Raw genomic sequence first — 20,147 nt, 5'->3', positions numbered from 1 at the left:
GGACGTAAAAAAATAGCCGATCACCCCCCCCCCCCCCCCCCGGTGACTGATAAATGTTATGTCCCGCGAGTGTGACTTTGGCCCCCCCTTTTGCGAGCGGCTGCGACCGCCAGTGCCAGAGACTCGTCAGTACGCCGCCCGCTGACACATCGCCAGCACAGTGAGCGACCACACAACTTCCGGCATCCCTCTCACTGCCAGGAATGCCGTGAACGAGCGTTAGAACGCCAGAGACAGACCTTGGCCACACCCACCGCCGTTCGCCAGCTCGGAGGTCACTACAAAACCAGATGCCGTCAGGGTGAATAGAATCAGACCCATACAGTCTGACACCGCTTCATGCCAGGTTTGGTCACTCCTCGTCAGACCACTTTGGTCGCGACCAGTGGCTGGCTCAGTTTGAATGGCTCCATGGCCTCTGCTCGCCGTGTATAGAGCTCGGACAGACCGAGGTCTCAGGGCGCCGGCGGAGGAGACTGCAGGGTGCACACGGCGGCGCGGGCCGAGCGCGTCACATTAGCAGGCCTCCGGCGGGCTGCCCTCCGCCGGCCGGTCACCTCTAAACCTGCTCACCATCATTTTCCTCGGTATAAATCAAACGCCACAAAGCCGGCTGGACGCGCCGGCGGTCGGCGGGGCCGTGCATCACAGCCGGTGCGGCGGCGCGCGGAGGGCTGAGAGTCCCGGCTGGCGGGCTGGAGAGTCCCGGGGAGTCCTGGCTGAAGGACAGAGAGTCCCGGCTGGTGCACGAAACGTCCCGACTGGCGAACGGAGCATCCCCAGCACGGCTGCGGCCGACAGATTCACTCAGCACCGGCGCACAGCCGCACCGCACTAAATCAGCCGGGCAGCGCCGCCGTCCGTCCGTCTGAGCTGCTGGCACGCCGCAGATGCGGACAGAGGTGCAGTTGAGGTGCGGCCAAAGACGCCCCCGGAGACGCAGCTCGGCTGAGAGACACGGTGACGCTGCAGCCGCGGCGTCACTCGGCAGCTCGATTTGGTCGGATGGCTTCTCTTTCCGCCTCTGCAGTTAGTGCACGGACGGTGGTCCTGCTCAGCTGCCGACGGCGGGGATAGAACCCCGTCCTTCCCCTCCCCCCCCCCCCACCGCCGCCGCCCATCCCCGGGGCGACGGCGGCCTGTCTCGATATCGCTCACCGCCGCCGCATAGTAATCGAGCCGGGCGGCGCACGCGCCGATCGCGCCCGTTTAATCGGCGCGCCGCTCCCCGCCCTGACTGCGCCGCGATCGGCGCCGATACGGTGATGGCTCACCGGCACCCAAAGTGGCGCAGTCATCGGGCGCGCGTCGCCGCCGGGCGCGGACGGCCAGAGGAGGAGTCGGCCTGAAAGCACGGTGACGGGGCACTGTCGGATGATCCGGGCGGCTGCCCCTGACCGGTGCTGACCGCTCCGGGTCGCCCCGAGCCGCCCTCGGTAGCAGCTCTGTTCCCCCAGTCTCCTGTTCTCCATTCTGCAGCTCTCCGACAGCCCGGTCCGCAGTTCGGCGCCGGCGCCGGCGCCGGCTGGCTGTGATAGCCTCCCCACCGGCGGGGTTGGGCCGTGTTTCCACTTGGACGGGAACTCGCCGTCTCCGGACCGTGGTCGGCGAGGCCGGAATGTGACGCCCCAGCTGCACGAGGGAATGCCCGCAGTTCTGCAGCGAGGCGAGGCTCCGCAGGCGGGCGCGGCGCCGTGCGGCCGGCCGGCCGGGTTTATGATTGGGCTATGGGCCGGGTCAATTCGCGGGGTCCGTGAGATAGGGTCCATTGGCGGCGTCATGAGCCGGAGTCAATTTGCGCGGAGGTGCAGACCAGGATGGGCTTGTAAACTAATTTGCTGCAGTCTCTGACACCGACCAACAGACTGTTCCGGGGTATTAGGGCCGTAAAGATACTGTTACGGCGAGAGGCCATGTCACTCGGGCAGGCTCACGACCCCGCGGACGGCGCGCCGGCCCGGGTGAATGCGGTCAGATTTCTCCCATCCGTCAGTGGGCAGCTCCAGTTTAGTTTGTATTCGGCCTCTGCGGCTTGGTGTACGGTCTGTTGTGTATTCCATGTCAGTGTACGCTGGAACTTCATTCCCGTAGTCCAATACCGAACTGTCCCACCTCATTCCGTTTGTCTGGCCCTGTGGCGCATCTGCTCATACTTTCACCGATATGTTCTGTAAGGCTCCATTCCATTCCGACATACCTCATCATGCACACTGTCCCTGTTTTATCCTGCTTCGTAACTGCCTGTTCCTTTACGTCTCATCCTGTCCTGCCCCGTCGACCCCACATCCTGTCCCTTCCATCCCATCTCTCCCGTCCCGTCTCTCCGGCCTTCCGCCGGCGGCGGTCGCGCGTCCTTCGACAGCCGTCCGGTGACGCTGCAGTTGCTCACATGATAAATTCAGACGGCGCTCACAATGCGCCCTTTATGCGGCCGGTCAGGCTGCACGCGGATCAAATGGGCTCGCTCCCATAGCCGGCACCCAGCCGTAATTGGCGGCCGCCGGTCGAGAACACGGTCCGCAAACAAACCGAGCGCGGGCGAGCGTCGGTCAAAGACGCCGCGCGCCGCCGCCCATTGATCAGACTCCGGGACGCACCGGGCCGCCGGCTCACCTGGGCTCCTCCGAACACACGGCATTCACAGGATTGGCGAGAAATCAGCTGCTCACGGGATACAGGCCGATTTCCGCCGCCTTTGTGAGGCGCGCGCGCGTGCTGCGAAAATGCTTAAATCGGATTCGTCTGGGGCGTTTCAGGACACAAAGGTAGATAGGGGCCGTCCATAAGTTTCATGCGTCCCATTCTCCGCGGCCAGTCGGGACTTATTTATCGCCCATTGGGGCCTTGTTGCGTTCCTTTAGTGTTTTCTCACCGGCGGCATTCCTGGGCCTCTACCTGCGGCGCGGGCCGCGTTTAGGTATAAATTAGTCCGGCTGAACGTGTAACTAAGAGGTCCATTACCTGGGCTGCACGTTGGGTAGGGGTGTAGTTTAGGAGCTCAAGCCAGGTGGGCCGGTGGCCGGTGGGCGCACCCCCGCCGCGCGGGCAGGGCCGCCGGCTGGTTGGCCGACACCCCCGGCGAGCCGTCCGGCCCTCCCTCCCCGGCTGTCCCAGGTGGTGGTCGGCCGGCCCTCCGGCCCCGGCTCACCGCAGCGCCGAAATTAATTAGCTCGGCTCGAAATTCCACGGCAGGGTATATCGGACTTACCTTGAGCCGTCTGCGATGATGGTTTCCGTCCGGTGATACGCGGTGGTGGGCACATCCTCTGCACGCCGTGCCGTCTCCGCAGGATACGTGGGGGAGGCGGGGCGGTCAGCGGCTGCCGGAGAGCCGTCACCCTCCCCACTCCCAGCTCCACACCCGACCGATTCTCCATCACGAGCTCCGGTCCGCCGGGACGACTCCCACGGTAGTGAAGGACCCGGCGTATCATCAACCCACCCACCCTCATCCACCGCACCTCACACCGCCGGACCGGGCCAAGCCTGGCCGAGCCCGACCGGAGCGACCGCGCCGGCTCTCCGAGCGGGGGCAATTAGTCGAGTTGGATTGATTCTCGGTGATTGGCCCGGTCGGGTCGGTAGCGGTCGCTCGTCGGCTACTGATACAGCAGGTGGCCCCCCGAGGGAGCGGTCAGGATGAGCCGTGACCGTGACCGGCAGGGGTCAGAGGTCAGGACGGAGGACGGAGACGCTAGGGAACGCGTCGGTTCCTACATAGAGGCCAGGAGGAAGGATCACGGTGCCAAATATCCAGGTGCCAAGGTTGATACGGGCAAGCGATATTGCCAACAGCATGTGGGCAGGGATAAGATGCTGTTGGTGGGCGATTCGAGGCTCATCAACGACTTTTATAGCATTTCGTGAGCTTGGAATCACCTCTAAAAGCTCCACCGCTGAGCTAAGGGAGGGTATTTAGGAGCGATCCCCGCGCCCGGTGACCGGGGAGGGCCGCTGGCAGGGGGCAGGGCTCCCTCTCGGTCGGCCTCCCGTAAATAGGAGCAGCGCGGAGCCGTTTTTACGTGGCTGGCCGGTCGGTCGCCGCCGCCGGCTGAAAAGGATCGCCGGACGGCCACGACGGGGCGCCTCAAAAACAGCTCGCCGGCCCCTTTGTGGGGCAGCGAGTCGAACTGGGCCGCTCGCCGAGGCGCGCTGCTCGGTCTGTCGGCTCGGCGCGCGCGCGCCCGATGCGCCCCGACAGGACTGGGTCGCGACGCGACGCGGCCAGAATCGCTGACGACGCGCCGCTGACATCGCCGAGACACGCTTCAAAGAGCGCCGGTGGACCGTCGACAGAAAAACCAACTGCCCGCTGGATGCGCTCGCTGCCGGCCAAAAACCGGGGCGCGTCGCTGCACGTCGGCAACGGAGCGGCTCGTTTTTACGGCACCACGTCCGGCCTTGATGATTTTTCACATTGGTTAAGCGGCTGGGCCGGGCCGGTGTTGTTTTTGCAGCGTTTCCCATGCCGGCCGTGACGACAGGGTCTGGGAAGCACCGGTAGGCGGCGACCACAGCGCTTCCTCCGCGCCGCCGTCCGCCCTCCGCCAGCAGCCGCAGCTGACGCCGACGCCGACTAAATAATGGGCAGCTAATTTGTTTATGAATCGGTAATTACTTCGTGTCGTGTTTTCACTCTCGGCGCCCGGAGAAAGTGCGTGCTCGCCGCCGGACCCTGAAAGCTAATTTGTAGCGGAAAAATCAGGCTATCGACGGGGGCCGGTCGGTGGGTTGACCCGCGCCGCGGGGGCCCGGTCGAGGCGCGGCGACGCCCGGGCTGCCGGCGCGGCTGACCCTGTTTCTCAGCGCCATGTGACGGAGTCTCCGTGCTGTTACCGAGGTGTGTCTAATGGAAGTCCGGCCTCAATGGAGCACCACAGAGCGATGGAGCGGCCCGCCACAGAAAGTGAATGCCATGTCGGCCGATTAATTTGTCAGCGGTGACCCGTGGCGCAATGCGGCCGGTCACGGAGGTCACGCAGGTCACACAGGTCAGACACGTGCCGACCGGAGCTGGCCGGCCGCCGTCCTGGTCCCAGCCTGGCCACCTGTAACCCTGGCCACCCGCTGTACCGGCGCCGTCACCCCTGACCTGACCTGACCTGACCCGAGCGCACCTCGTTAGTCCATCTACCCCTCCGTCGCTTTCGGCCCGCCCCTCACCGTTTTATCTGTCTGTTTTTCAGGTGTCTAAGGTGCGCGTGCAGACGTGTGAGAAGTACACCAACTGCTCGTCGTGCCTGGGCTCCGGAGACCCCTACTGCGGCTGGTGCTCGCTCGAGAAAAGGTGAGTTGGCGGCCGGCTGCAGCTCTCAAGGCTGCAGGAGAACAGAGCGCTGCGCATGGCGTGTCAAAGGGAGATTTGTCCGAGAGGCCTCTCCGGCCTCGGAGGCCGCTCACAGAGCCGCCGCGCGGGACTCGAGGCGTCGCGGCTGGCACCCGGCAGTGCTAGCAGTCCCAGCACAGGTCACATTAAAGGTGGATGTGTGTGTGTGTGTGTGTGTGTGTGTGTGTGTGTGTGTGTGTGTGTGTGTGTGTGTGTGTGTGTGTGTGTGTGTGTGTGTGTGTGTGTGTGTGTGTGAGAAAGATCCCTCGACAAGGAAACGCTAATATTGAGGGAAGTCCCTCGACGTGCAAATGGCCAAACGGAAACGGAAGGCGAGAACCCAAGATTGCGGACGGATGTAGCGCTCACGGACGTGGCGTTTTACACTGAGGTTATTGGCACATTGCTAATACGGGGCTTCCAAATGACTCAGCTCTTACAGCTTCTTTGTTTCACCTGCCTGGATCGCTGAGCAGCCATCAATAAATCATTGAGTTTTTATACATGCTTTTGCATGGCAAGTATGACGAATTGGACTGGCTCGGATTCTACATATATTTCGCACGAATGTGCTGTCTAGTGTCTGATTCATGAAAGTAGCAGAACTAATTCGAAATTTTCTCAATGCTGGCCCTTTTCAGATGAGACACACAATTAATTCATTATGTCGAATTATGCTTAAAATAAGTGAACAAAGTGTGGCTTGCTTTACCTATAGCACCGCGTCTAACAAGTATTATATAAAATCCAAATTCCAAATTATATAAAATCCAAATCCATCCTCGCCCACATAAAAATCCAAATTATATTCGAAACATGCCCACGTCAGTGATGAGCGACTTCTCGCCATGCTCAGCAGACGGTCAGTCCGCAGTAACACTTTCTCATCGGTGAGACTCAGAGTGGGTCGCTGCCGGCAGTCTGTCCCGCTGGGGAAGGAGAGAGATGGGATCGAACCGCCCGTCCGGCAGCAGACCGTCCATTTGACGCCTCAGATAAATGGACAGCGGTGAAAAATGGCGCACTCGCTTGTTGTTGAAGCGCACAGAGTTGATGGTGCCGATGCCGGATCGTCGCTCATCCCTTCCGACGGATCGGCCAGATTGAAACAGCGTCGGCCGCGCGACGGGAATAGATGGGGCGCCGACCGGCCGCCGATAACCGCTCCGGTGGCCGGCCGGAATTCAATTAGCACCGCCGCCCGCCCAATGGCGCGGAATGAAACCGGCATCAGTGTCAAGTGATGATTTCATCTGGCGCTCGGCCGTCCGATGGCTGGGCGCGGGGAGGGGATATTCGGAGGGAGGGGTTATCACGATGGTGGGGCTGGTAGGGTGCAGGGTGGGATTGATGGGTCGGCAGGCGTCTGGTGTCGGAGGCCTGCAGCAGATCTTCAGCACCTGCTCAGAATCATATTAGCTTCCACACTGTTCCCTGAAATACTGCCAACTAAATTGATTCACGTCCTCGCTGCTAAGCCCCGGAGCTAAAATTCGTTCCGACACTTTCTCGCCGTTAACGTCGGGCGCGATTAGAGCCAGCCAAGTGTCGGCGGAATATTACTAATTCCAATTCCCACTAACCAGCATAATGGCTGGTAAGTGAACAAATAATTTTCACATGGCTCTGACGGCGACCATAAGCGGTGTTGGTGAGCCGGCGGTCACGCCTGGCTCTGAGGTGCACCATGCCGGCCGTCTGATTGGTCGCAGTTGACACCTCTCTGGATCTGAACACCTCGGGAACCGGACCGTGCGCCGGCTGCGCGTCTCAACTCCACACTATCTCGGCCGATGACAGCGGGCGATGGCCGCCTGGTTTGTCCCACGACCGGATCAGAGAGACCCCGATCCCCGACACCACAGCCATCACCCGTAATAGCCGCAGTTTCAACAATTTCGCCGCGGGCGTCCCGTCGCCGCGACGACGCAGTGGCAGCGGTGGCGACGTCCGTTTCCGCACCACCGCCGGAAGAGAGTCGGCGGACTTTCGCTGATGTCGCCATCGGCGCGGCGGCCGTCGCGGTCGGTGAACAATCGAGCTCCAATCGGAGCACAATCGGCGCACAATCGGTCGGCACTGGGCGATGATTAGATGCCTGTTAGAGCGGCGGCGGCCGACGGCAGGCCGGGCCGGGCGCGTCTGGCGGCGCCGACCGAGCGGGCCATTTATGGCGCAGCACGAGCGTCGTGTGCGCCGGCGGCGGTGCCGGCGGGCCTCTCGTGGCGGGCGCTGGCTCCTTGCCGCCGCCGCCGCCGCCGGCAGGCAGATGCGGCAGATGTCGGATGGAACAAAGCGGCCGCCGAGCGGCGTTTCAATGAACGCGGAGAATGGGGCGTGCTGCACTATTATTAGATTAGTGCTAACCACCTGTGGCGGGGGAGCGGTCAGTCTCTGGCCGGTGTCGGCTGTTGCAGTCCCCTCTCACCTGGCGGGAGGGTTCCTCGCCGGCCGGCTGCTCGCTGGGCTCATTACCGTCTGCCATGACTGCCGGGTGGCTGACACCCCTCCGCCGGAGGCCAGGAGCAGCAGCACGAGCACAAAGCGGCACGTCTGGTCCGTGTAACCGACCTGCAGCCGTCGCCATAGCCGCAGCCTTCACCGGGCGCGCTTTGTTCCCCGTGCAGACGGACAGCCGAGAAATTCATTTGCCCGGTGCGGTTCAGACGCGGACTGTTTTTTGCGGTGCGTCTGTTCGATGCTCCGGCAGTGCGACTATCAGCCGTCGGTGCCACACCCCCATCAGACGCCGTCGTTTCGACATCTCCGTCCGTCGTGACCCGCCGGTCAGCTCGTGCAGGGCGGCTCCAGGTCAAACGCGTGTACCGCGGAGAGCACGAGCCGCTCATGAGGGCGTTCATTGGGGCCACCCCACTGCCCGCTCTGCCTCCGGTCATGATGTGGCAATTGATTGGAGCAACACTGATTATTGCAGCAGCACCGCCAACAACACCCAACGACAAGGGGTGTAAACAGCCGACCACCATCCTAGTTAGTCGATGTTCCAGGAGAAATTGACGACCGACTGGAATGGACTAGACGCACTCGAATGGCTCGAATGAGCCACTCGATGACCGGTGGTTCGGTGGGCGGTGTCGGTGGTCACAACACCCGGCCTTCCTTCGGCCTTCTCTGAGAAAGTGACGGGACAAGAACAGACCGCCGCCCGCAGCCAGTCACTGCCGAGTGAAGGGTGGGGATGACTGAGACTTTCTCGTCTCTCCGGTTCACTGAGCAGCGGGTAACTCTGACCAACTCTGCTCCCCTCGGAGGGACCGGGACACCCTCTCCATCTCTGGCTATATCGCGGCGTCGGGAACGTTGCAAATGACGCTCTGCGCACCGCCCCTCTCCGCCCTAAACCAGCAGCTCAAATTACCGACCAACTTAGCGGATTATTCGCCGCGCTCTGAAATGCAAATGACATTAATTGTAAACAAATTTCATCCCGGTTCTGCGCCTAAGTGTCGCGCAATCTGAATTTATGTGCGGAGGGATTCGTTTTATTACGTCCATTTGCAAGAAGCGGACGGCGGCGGCGGAGCAAAGTGGCGACAGGCCAGCGGGGAGCCGTGGCCGCCTAATTCGATCAGCTCTGGGAGCGATGCTACAAAAAAGTGTCTCGCCGACCGCGATACCGCCGGTGGTCGAGGCTGCTACAGGCCTGTGGTCGGCGATAATCGGGTTAGCCAGCGTCGGCGGAGATGGGCGACCTAGCCAGGACGGGGGCGGGGCGGGGGCGGCCGCTCCTTCGGCAGGGGTGCACCGGGCTCCGCTGGCGCGTACTGCGGATCGCACCCCGCCCCATTTGCATAACGTCATTACTTTTCAACACAGTGCGGCACATAATCAATAGTAAGACTCGCTGCGAGCCAACGCAGTGGAAAGCGCGGCGCAAATGTGGCGGAAGGAAGGCGAGTGTAACGACGGACCAGTGAGGTGGAGCGGTGGAAGGCGGACACCGAGCACGCCTTCAGAGGGCTGGAGCTGTGGCAGCTCTGAAGAGCAGCTCTGCATGTAGGGGCAACACAGGAGCTGCTGGGATAAACCCGACTCTACGGAGGCACAAGGAGTAAATGATTCTTAGGAGGAACTCAGATCTGGGGAGGAATGAATAGCTGTAGGATCTTGGCTCTGAGAGAACCTCGAGTTTTGAGAGGACCTGGGGCACTGAGAGGACCGAGTGTCTCCGAGGGGGACCTCCTCTCTCCCAGCAGGACCGCCGAGTTCTCTGAAGACGGCGCCGCTCGAGGACCGCGCGGCGGCGAAATTTCCTCCATAAATCGCCGCCGGCACCGGCGGTGTGACACGGGCGGCCGGTGGCCGGGCCGGGCCGCGGCTTAGCCGACCGACGCTCTGTTTGAGTTAGGGATCGGAGAAGGCACGGCGTGGGCCGACGGTGGTCGATCGGGCCCGGCCGACCGCTCTCTGCGGCTCGGGGACACAGGGTCGGGTGGCTCGGGCGGGCGGATGCAGGTGCGTCGGAGACAAGTCAAACTGCTGCCTCACGTATTGTGCGCGCACTGCAGACTGAGTTGATCGATGCCCATCGCTTTAACGATTTGACCTTTTTACGTATAGAATCAAAGTTGCTATGACATTCGTTCCAGTTTTTTTTTTTACCTCACACCTATGATTTTATAGCAATTTGCTTGCTTTTTTCATAAACGACAACCACAGCCCACAAATAGTAGCTACTTACCTAAAAATGGAGCCCTCTTGAGCTTAGTCGTTCGCGGCTCGTCTACCGAGGATATTGCCGTTTTTAGTGGCTGTTATCGATAAAAACACCCTGAATGGCCAAACATTTCCCCTCACACCCCATAGCGTGTTTCCAATTCGGTCTGAAGTTTGTGTGGGGCTAATGGCGCCTTAGCTGTGCCGCTAACAGGCCGATCCAAGTTCGGAGCCCGCTAGCAGTGTGAACGGTCGGGGCGGGGCGGGGCAGACTGTCGGTCGGTCGGCGCGGTCCCCCGGTCGGCTCTCGTTATTGGTCAATGGTCAATGAAGCCAACCTAATCTAAACGTATCGTGCTCTACCGTTGTTATTAGTACCGCCGGTCATACGATACGTTGGCAATTGGGTTCGGAATAATGAAACGGCATTACCAGCAATAGCCCTAAGTAATCACATCGTTTTTATGTACGGCTTTCATTGAGTGCACACTACTCTATATGGCTCACGACATTCGCTATCAGATTAGGGAATTGGTCCAGCGCTGCTGTGTACCTGCATTCTAGGACCCGAGATAGCATGCAATGGGAAATACGACTCCGATTGGGCGTCCACTTTTTGCTCAGCAAAAAACCTGTCATCTATCTTCCCATTCACGATGTCCTGACCACCGTCGGCTCCCTGGACCTCCTCACTGTCTGTATTAATGGAGATATTGACGGCGTGGCTGGCTATGTAGTCTATCTACCTATATCTTCCATACACAGTCTGTTCGAGATCTGGTCTTTTTGTCGATATGTAAAGGTTTCGGTGCAGTCTGTCTGTATATGCGGACCGTCTGCGTATATGTCTGTCTGTCTGTATACGTATTGGCGCTGTCTGTATGTAACTAAATGCAGACCGCCTCTGTACGTCCGTCTGTCTGTCTGTGTGTGTGTGTCTGTGCACCGTCGTGCAGCCCTCCACCAGCAAGTAGCCCGCCCGCCAGTGCCCATCCATCAGACCGCCGGCCCACGATGTGTCCCCGACACAGCCATTGTCGCCGACGCAATGCATTCGGGGCCGCCGTGCAAACCGTTTATGATTCATATCGCATGTGACGCACGGCTCGACGACCTGCCACTGACTGTGCCGTGCCGTGCAAGGCCGTGCCGTGCCGTGCCGTGCCGTGGTCTGCTGTGCCGTGCTGTGCCGTGGTGTGGTGTGCCTCGTCTTCTATTGCTCCGTGACCTTAAGCACTGCGATGTGTTGTGTCGATTGACGGCTAGGGCTCTTCGTTACGCCATTCTATTGTTACGTTTGGCACCATGTTGTCACCTATCAATGCGGGCTCATCAAGGGAATCTAATCGCAGTCTGATTAGCTGAGTGTTTGATGACCTCACTGTCTATCGTGTGATGACCGGAGACCGGCGACCGGTGACCACACGACTCGCCGTTTACCTCGGTGACTGAGTCAGGTCGGTGGGCGGCAGGGACAAGGCACTGACGGAGCAGAGGCGAACGGTGACTGACGCGTCGCTCGAGCGTGACGAACGCATGCGTGACGGTGACGGACGACGTCACAGCTCGTTGCGGTCACTGGACAAACATGAACACCGCTCAGCTGTGGTCGTGGCCCCCTCCGACCGATGAGTAACGCCCCACCAGTATTGATATTTCGTCCCTACCGGCCGGTTTGCGGCAGCTCACGCGGCGGCTGATTCAGCTGTTTATGACCACTCGTGTCGGTCTCGGTGCAGTGTGTGACCTGCAATATAGGGACGAGCGGTGCTCGGACGACCTTGCAGCCGCCTCTAGTCCGTGCGTGACCTGTGCGTCGTAACGGCTCGCCGCCCGCCCTGAGACGGTCCTCGGGCGAGCGACGCGTGCCGACCGTGCGTCGGATTAGGGCTAATGCCGCCCCGGCCTTGCATTGTGATGCGTTATGGGTCTCGGCGGCGCCGGCTCATTGCCTCAGTGTGCAGCGGAGACGACTCGGCGCATCGTGATTTGTGCGCGCGCCCGCTCTCCCGCTGTTGAATGTGGTCGGAGTGAATGGCTGTTTTTCAACTGCAAGCTTTTGACTCAGCATTTAGAGTTGTGCAGTCCGACCTTGCTGCAATGCGTCAGTTTTCAGCTTTTCTCAGAGTAATTCTGATAAACACAGTCTACAGAACAAAGCGGGACGCTCGCACGTCACATTTTCTGGACAAACACTGCTGTGTTTAGCCATTTCTGCTACGTTCCGAGGTTTTTGCTACACTCGCACGCTGTCAGCTGCTCTTCGGTCCGGTCCAGACGCACAAAACCCGTCCAGCGTCCTCATCGGTCGCCGGGTGACGGCTGTGAGACCTGTCAGCTCCACCTTTATCCCGTCTGTCGCCGGACGTCCTGCGATGTTCCGACGTGTCCGCTGTCGGCTCAGCTCGATCTCTGTCATGTCACCCGTCCTCTGCGGTCGCGCCGACCTCCGCTCTCGCCCTCAGCTCTCGCAGTCTCGCCCCGTGACACGACGCACCACCCAGGCACCATCGGAACCCGCGCGAGTTTCCTCCGCCGCTTGACATGTTACAACCGAGCACCACCCCTTCCCCTGTGTCCGGCCGAAGACTGACCTCGCCCCTCTCTCTCCGCAGATGTACGATCCGCTCGGAGTGTCAGAAGGCACAGCAGAGCTCGCCTCGATGGCTGACGTTCGGAGCCGGCCAGCAGTGTATCGACTTCGAGCAGGTGCTGCCGGACAGGATCCCCGTCGATCAGACCGTCACGGTGAGTTTAGGGGACAGGGGCTGATCCGACACGGGACGAGGGACCGTCACGGGGTGGGCGATTCGTCACGGGGTGGGCGATCCGTCACGGTACGCGGTTACGTGCTGTGTGGCGGTGCCATTGATCGTCTGAAGTTCAATGGGGTGGGAGTTGGTAGCTGTGGGAACTCGACAACTGTGTTGACTGTCTGACAACTGTGACAACCGAGTTGTGAATGACAGAAAGGGAGAGGGAACGCAGTGAAGAGGAAGGAACAGGTGGTGTTGCCGGTCACCTTAGCTAATACCTCGAGCGGTCAGCGGGAAAAGGGTTCGCTACGCGTGAAGGGGAGTACGGATTGGGGACTGGACGCTCGGCTGCACGCCGCACCCGCAGGCTCGGGCGGCCGCGCTGGTCACTGCTCGTGGGCGGAGTTGCTCGATGGATGGATGGACCGAGGTGTCGGCGGCGAGGGCGTCAGGTGTCGGGCGCAGCCGGCGCCCCCGGCTGGTGCTGACAGCCCGCCGCTCCACCGCCGGCGGACGCTCTTCAAGTCGGCCAACTCGGTCAATCGGAGCTCGAACTCTCCACCCACGGTGGAGGTTTTGGATAAATGTCTTCGGCGAAATGTTCACAATCTATATCTGCCCTGATGTTCATCATGTAAAGGGTACTGGCTGACCAACGACCGTCTAACCGTCTAGGCTCCAGTTGCTATGTAAATGTGACTCGTCCCAACTCTTTACTTAGAGACTGTCAGTCCCATGGACACTGACCTTATCCCCAGTCTGCAGCTGGGCGGTAGGGCGACTCAGGAGCAATCCTCCAGTCACGTAAGCCCCAGCGACAGCTGAGCTATCAAGCAATTCCAACTTTCCCCGAGTCTTTTAAAACTTATCGCTGCCCCTCCAGGCAGGCGTGTCTCGATTTCATTCCCGGAAAGGAGTCCACAGTTCGCCCGTCTTGCTGTCGGTATAGGGCCTTTAATGACCTTCATCTAGTACTTTATTTTGGGCATTTATCTGATCAATGACCCTCCAGTGCGAGCGTTAAAGCGTCTGGCCAATCCAGTTCAATACCTAGAGCCCGTGAATCTCTCTCTCTCTCTCTCTCTCTCTCTCTCTCTCTCTCTCTCTCTCTCTCTCTCTCTCTCTCTCTCTCTCTCTCTCTCTCTCGCAGTCAGCGAACTCCCTAACTTTGCCGATTCGCCGGCCACCAGCCACCACCCGCCGGTGGTTTGACCGACCCCACCTCACCCTTCCGCCCACCCGTCGCCGACGTCCGGAAGCCGACGGCGCGGCGTGGCCGATGCGCCGGATATTGCGCCCGCGCCACTATAGTCTGCAGCGACGACAAGCGGCGCGGCCACACACATCCATTATACATGAGCGGAGGGGCGGCGCCGCGTGACGGAGGTGCCGCCTGCCACCAAGTGCCGGCCGCTGCCGCCGCTTACACCCGTCCCTCCATCGGAACTATCGGCACCTGGCAGATCGCCGCCCCTCGTCTGACGCTGAGAGCAGCTGATCGTGTCGTCAACGGCCGGCGGTCTCCTGGAGAAGCGTCCGAAGTGGAGATCACGAAACTCGCGAGGAAACTGCCAGAATTGTGTGCGTTCGCGTTGCAAACCCCGTCGAACGGTCCAAGAGACGAAAGATCCGTTTGTTACCGAGAGCTTGTCGAGTCCTGGAATTCATACAAATCACAAGAGTCGCTGACATTTGACGGAATTCAAAATCTCCGGATATTCAGTGTCGAGGACATTAGACAACCAGAGATTCCTAAGATCCTCCAGTAAAGGTCCTAAGGTCCGAATAAGGTCTTAGGTCTTATAAGCCTTCCCGGATGGACCACCAGCATGTGTGACTGTGAGCTTGGTTGCCAAGTGGCTCAGTGCTCCCATGTCCATTGTCCAGTATCTCATTACGTCCGGTTGAACAGCAGACTGAGCATCCGGTATGTCACAAGGGATATCGGTATGGTGACTCGATGACGAACGTCACCAATACATGCAGCCGAAACACACTATCGGTGCTCTGTACCGGTCAGGGACTGACCTGTCCTTTCCTGGCCTGCTGGCCTGGCCTGTCCTGTTCTGCCCTGTCCTGTCCTGTCCTGTCCTGCCCTGCCCTGATGACCTGTCCTGACCTGTTCTTTCCTGCCTTAGACCGTTAAGACGAGCGAAGTTACTGACTGTTAAGAACGATACCAGATGGATGAAGATCAATGGTGCAGTTGTTTGATATTGACTGACAGCCTTTCCTCGTCGCTGGATCCTTTGAATCGCTGACCGCTGTGAACTGAACTTGTGTGTTGAATCGTTGAATTGACTGACAGACGCTCATGGAATGTCCGTTGTCATTCGTCAGAACCGTGAATTCCAGTTCAGAGGCGCCATCCGGTCGGAAACATTTCACGTCCTGTTCCGACTCTGCACGGGTCACCGAGCTTCTGGAAGTGAAGTACGATTTTCCTCGAAACGACACATGGCACTGACAGCTATTTTTATGCCATCACTCAGCTCGGAACAATGCAGTCGGCACTGGGTCTCCAGAACAGCGCCCTAAATCCACTTTCGCTCTTACGCATTGATTGCGCGGTGCTGAGCTAGGGCACTTCAGCGCTTACGAAGACCACCAAGGCTCCCTCCCTCCTAACCTCGGCCTCTTTGTTGTCCACTCCCTCCACGCGCGGAAGCCGTCTGCGTGAGTGGTCCGTCGTGCGGCCGGTGCGTGTCAGGCGCGTATCTGAGGCGGCGGTCGTCAGCGGCGCCGTACCGTCAATGATCCGAGGCACACCGATACCGACCGCCGCCGCTCGATAATGAGACTAATTACCGGCATGGCCGCGCTCCCTCATGAAAAGACGTCGACGGCAACGGCGGAGGCGCGCGGCGGCCGCTTTTGTGTGTCTCCCCGCGCCCGCGGGGCCCGAGCGACGCCCCGCAACTAATGATCGACAGTGGCGGCCGGATTTGGGCACGACTGCCCCCCCCCATCGGTCCCGGTCCCCGCGATTGGTCCCCTCCCCCTTGGCGTCGACGACGGACCGACTTTGGCCGTCGGCGGCGGCTGGGCGCGGGTCGGAGGGGCGGACCGGCGGTGTGGGGATGATGACCCGTCCGGGGAGCGATTCCGGGCCGCGGTCGCCGCGCCGGGGGAGCGATTGGCGGTCGGATCGTGTCTGGGGCTCACTGGAGGATCGCCGGCCGCCAGCGCCGCCGGCCAACGCTGAAATGGAGATCAAACAGCTCGCCGGCGCTCTGTGACACCGGCAGACAGATGGGCGGCCGTATTGCAGACACGTCACCCGAAGAAGTATCGGCTCAACGCGGCCGGAGACCGCGGCGACAGCCATGGTCGGCGGCATTCCAGCGAGGCAGAATTTCCTCGTTTGAAGTCAACCAGTGCAACATAAGTCATCGGCGGGCGGGCCGGCAGCGTGCCCTAATCGGGGCCTGGCGCCTACTGATCAGCGGCGGCGCGGAAAGGCGGTATCGATGGCCCGAGAATATATGGAGTGGGGCGTGCAAGTGTCATCGGAGCACCCGGCGGCAGAGCAGATCTCATGGATATTTCATCGAGCCGGAGCAGCCCAATCTCGCCACGCAGAATATTTTGCCGGTCGGCGCTTACCAACATCGAGCGAAAACATCAACGGGCTCGGGAATTCGCCGCTTTGATCAGCGCTCGTCTTTGATGGCGCGATGTGCGATGAAGTTTCCAACTGCTCGTAATACCGTGGCCGTACTCTTTGCACCGTTGATGCTCACATCAAAGAGCGGCGCGGTTGGCCGCCTGCGGCCATCGGTGACCTCTGTCGGTCGGGTCGTCAGCCCCAGCCGCCCTGCCCCAGCGTCCCGCAGCGGGTGCTGAAAGCGCCGCCGGCGCCCTCCCGCCGCGCCGGATTTTCCTAAGGGCCGTTCACGCGGCGCTGACTGCGACGGCCGATTTGCGGCGCCCGACACGGTTCGTTAGACGACTACACAGTACAAACTTGCAACCTCTGCAACTGCTAAACGCATTATGTCCGCGAATGCGGCGCAATCAGCGCCATTATTCGGTCCGGGGCTTGATCGGCTCCCGGGGCGCCCCGCGGCGAGCTGCCGAGGGGAGCGGACGAGGACCCGAGGGCTCCCGTCGCCAGTGGAGCGGGGAAACTGACGGCCATTAGTCGTCGCCGGTCGCCGCGCGGCGCACATGTTATAATTGCCGTAATCGCTGTCGGTTCCGACGACGGCGGCGACGGCGCTGTCTGGAGGGGCGGTCGGAGGTTCGTCTGCTGGGGATGGTTCGACCGGAGTCTGTCTGGCTCTGAGGGCCAGGAATCTGTGGCCGTCCGGCGCGGGGGTCCGGTCGACTCTCCCACCGGCAGAGACAGACCTTTCAACACCTCCTGCCGAGGCCGGACAGCACGTGCTCGGGGCTGCGCACCAGTCGAGCGCGGCCAGCCCATCTCGGCACCTAGCGTCACTGCACGCTCGACCTCCGAACGCAAACATGTCGATGCAACGCAGCACCTGCCGCGGCCGTCCGCGTATCAGCCCCGGCCGGACTGCGTTCACGGTTGACTGGCGGTTCACGGTCGCCGCCCCTTCGTCCGCGCACGAGTACACTGTTGCAGGACAAACCGCGGAGATTTCCAGAGTCGTCGGCTGGAGGCGGGGTGCGCGGTCGGTGGCGGAGTGGGTGCCGCTTTCGCACCCCGCTCGCACCTGCACCGCACCGCCGCCGGCACCACCACCGCTCCGCTGTCGCTCCCCAGTCCATCCACGCCGCCGGGCCACGCCCGCCGCGCACTAATGCGCCCATTTGACAAACGATCCCATAACTCAGACGAGAAATTACATTACGGTCATGAGCGCTTCACGCACGCGGCCCGGGCCCGTGTGATATCTTTCCTAATCTAAGTGCCAGTTTGCATGCGAGCCTATTTCTCGCGCGGCCGGCCGCCGTTGCCGACCCGACCAGCGGCAGTGAACATGTCAATGTGTGATTTGCTGCCATTGGCTTTCATGGCTCGGAAGCCCATCGCCGCTGTTATAAAACACTGACGAATACATTAAGACCGCACTAATGTCACTGCCAGCTATTAAAACCCGCTGGGCACGGGTCTGGCGGACGACCATTGAGCACCCAACAGGCTGCGAATGGGACGTTTCATCAGGAACGGCGGGACCCCACACGCCGCGCCAGAGCACCCTTCTCCAGCCCTAATCGAGCGCGGCTGGCGACCGATCCACACCACAACGTTCACCTCTCGTTGCATCGTGTCCGCTGACAGCTCGGCATGGTGCATCCTTTCCGGCGGCGGCAGACGGCTGTCGACTGTCGTGTCGTCACCTTGTACCTCTTCGTCCGGCGCCTTTCGGGGATGAACCGCACCCGTCGTCTGCTGCATGGTCCCACTCGTGCAAGCTCGTGGGCCATCCCGGAGCAGTCACATCCGGCCGTCTGCGGCTGGTCTGTTGGCGACCAGTGTCCCAGCGTCGGACAGTCCTTCCGTTCCTCTGTTATCGCGCGCCTGTGTTTATGCCAACCTGCGTGTTCATGCCGTCGACTGGCGGTCGTGGCTCTCGTGACCCGCCTACCGCGCCGGGTCGGGTTGGAGGGTGCCGGACATTATACCGCCGGACGTGTGAGAAACGGCCTGTCGTGCGCGCCGCGCCGCCGCCGTCGCCGCCGGTCCGTGCGCGCTGCATTGTTGTGTCGACGCCGACACCGTAAATCGCCACAATCGATGTCGGGTGTCAGTGGCAAATTACCGGCGACCTGGCTGCCGGCGGGGCCACTTACTGACGCCTGCTGCAGCGGCCCACACACCGGGAGCGGTGACGTTTATGTCTGTGTTCGAGAAAGTGGCGAGTTTGGAGCCGCGGATTCAACCTCGGGGTTTGTTATCGTTATTCGGATGTGTTGAGGAAATGTTAGCGCTGCTAAACATTTGGCACATGGGCACCTCTTCCTCTGCGGTCGATGTTGAACGATCTGGTACACGGATAGGAAGGAAGAGGTCAGAGCAGTTCGCGCATACCTGAAGTGGAATATCACAGTAACAGGACCAGGGGTGTTTCAAAGATGAAGCCCACCGGCCGCCGCGGTAAGGTACACAGATGAAAATACTTCTGTTGCCAAGATCGCCTTCCGCTCTTCTGCCTCGAGGCAGGCAGCGTTATGTAATGGACTGGTTCTGAAATGGGGCGAGCCGAGCCCCAGCAACACCTAGGCGGCATCAAAGTGACCGCTGCAAAACACTAAATGCATGGAGCTGGAACGTTAATGTGCGAGTGAACACGTGGAAAACACGTCCCGTTTTTCACTGACGCGAGGCAAGCTCGATTTACTCCCATTTTTTTGCACGGCCCTTCCGCCTCAGCGCCTCTTCAGCACATTTATGCTCTACGGCCGCCTCTTTTAGTCGAGCCGCTCGCAAAATCAATTATTCACCCTTCCTTCCGCATTCTTGCGTTTCCGTTCATCCTCGCACGAGCACTCGATGCTAAAACGAGTCATCGCTTTCATTGCCGCCGCCGCGGGTGTCATTTGTCCGTGTCTACCGCGATTTGTTGTGCATCGGTGCAGACTGCGCGCACCCAGTCATCATATCGACTTTGGATGGGCTCCGAGGGGGGCGTCGGAGGGGGCGTCGGAGCCGACGATCCTGGCGGGCGTCGGGCTCGACGATCGCACTCCGTCGCCGCCGACGGTATCGCTGCAGTCGTTTCCGTTCGCCGAAACTCGACAGCCGGCCGTCTGTCTGACAGATTCGCGTAGGATTGTCGCCGCTGAATCGAATTGTCGCCGTTATTGCTCGAGTGAAGAGCCGTTTTAGTTCGAGCGGCGGTGACCGGTCGACCAGGGCCGACCTCAGGGAGGAGATGTGAGGGGAAATGGGTACACTGACCCTCGGTACATGTATCTATCGACAGCAGTGAGTTCTGTGAAGACAGATCCCATTCTCTAGATATCGTAGGGGACTTAGCACACCATTCTATTGCTGCTTGCAACTGAAGTCGACCTGTGTCTCACAACACGATAGCAACGTTGCGCGCAGGCTGAGTGGGTTGTCCCCGTCCGTCTCATCAGCTAGCTGATATTTCCGCCGTGGTACAGCTGACAGTCTGCAGCCCACTCGTCCGACCACCTCTCATCAGCGCCGTCCTGGCATCAGCCGGGTCACCGTGATGATGATATTCGAGCAATGATAAATATACCGACCGGCGACAGAGGTGTAATTGCGCTGCGGGCGGCTGATCTGTGTTTGTTTCTCTGTCGCGCTGCTGGCCGTGAGACGTCACCGGACGTCCCTTCAAACCATGTGACCGGGCCGGGCCGGGGAGGGACGGGACGGGACCCAGCCGCAATGATAGTCCCCCGCGGTCAGCTGAGCTGGTGACCGGACGTCGTGGTCAGTTGGA

General features: G+C 60.6%; 1 protein-coding gene across 1 annotated transcript in view; it reads left to right on the top strand.

Annotated features, from left to right (window-relative positions):
- LOC122378639 (plexin-B-like) overlaps positions 1-20,147 on the top strand; it is a 65,600-nt gene that overhangs the window by 32,438 nt on the left and 13,015 nt on the right. The window contains 2 exon segments of the mRNA XM_043359893.1: positions 5,187-5,287; positions 12,619-12,751. Coding sequence (XP_043215828.1) covers positions 5,187-5,287; positions 12,619-12,751 — 234 coding nt within the window.

The sequence above is a fragment of the Amphibalanus amphitrite genome, unplaced genomic scaffold (genome assembly GCF_019059575.1).
Source record: "Amphibalanus amphitrite isolate SeventyFive unplaced genomic scaffold, NRLGWU_Aamphi_draft 000062F_arrow, whole genome shotgun sequence".
Taxonomy (NCBI): domain Eukaryota; kingdom Metazoa; phylum Arthropoda; class Thecostraca; order Balanomorpha; family Balanidae; genus Amphibalanus; species Amphibalanus amphitrite.
Note: the sequence above shows the minus strand (reverse complement) of the source record. Positions and strands in the feature narration are given on the sequence as shown.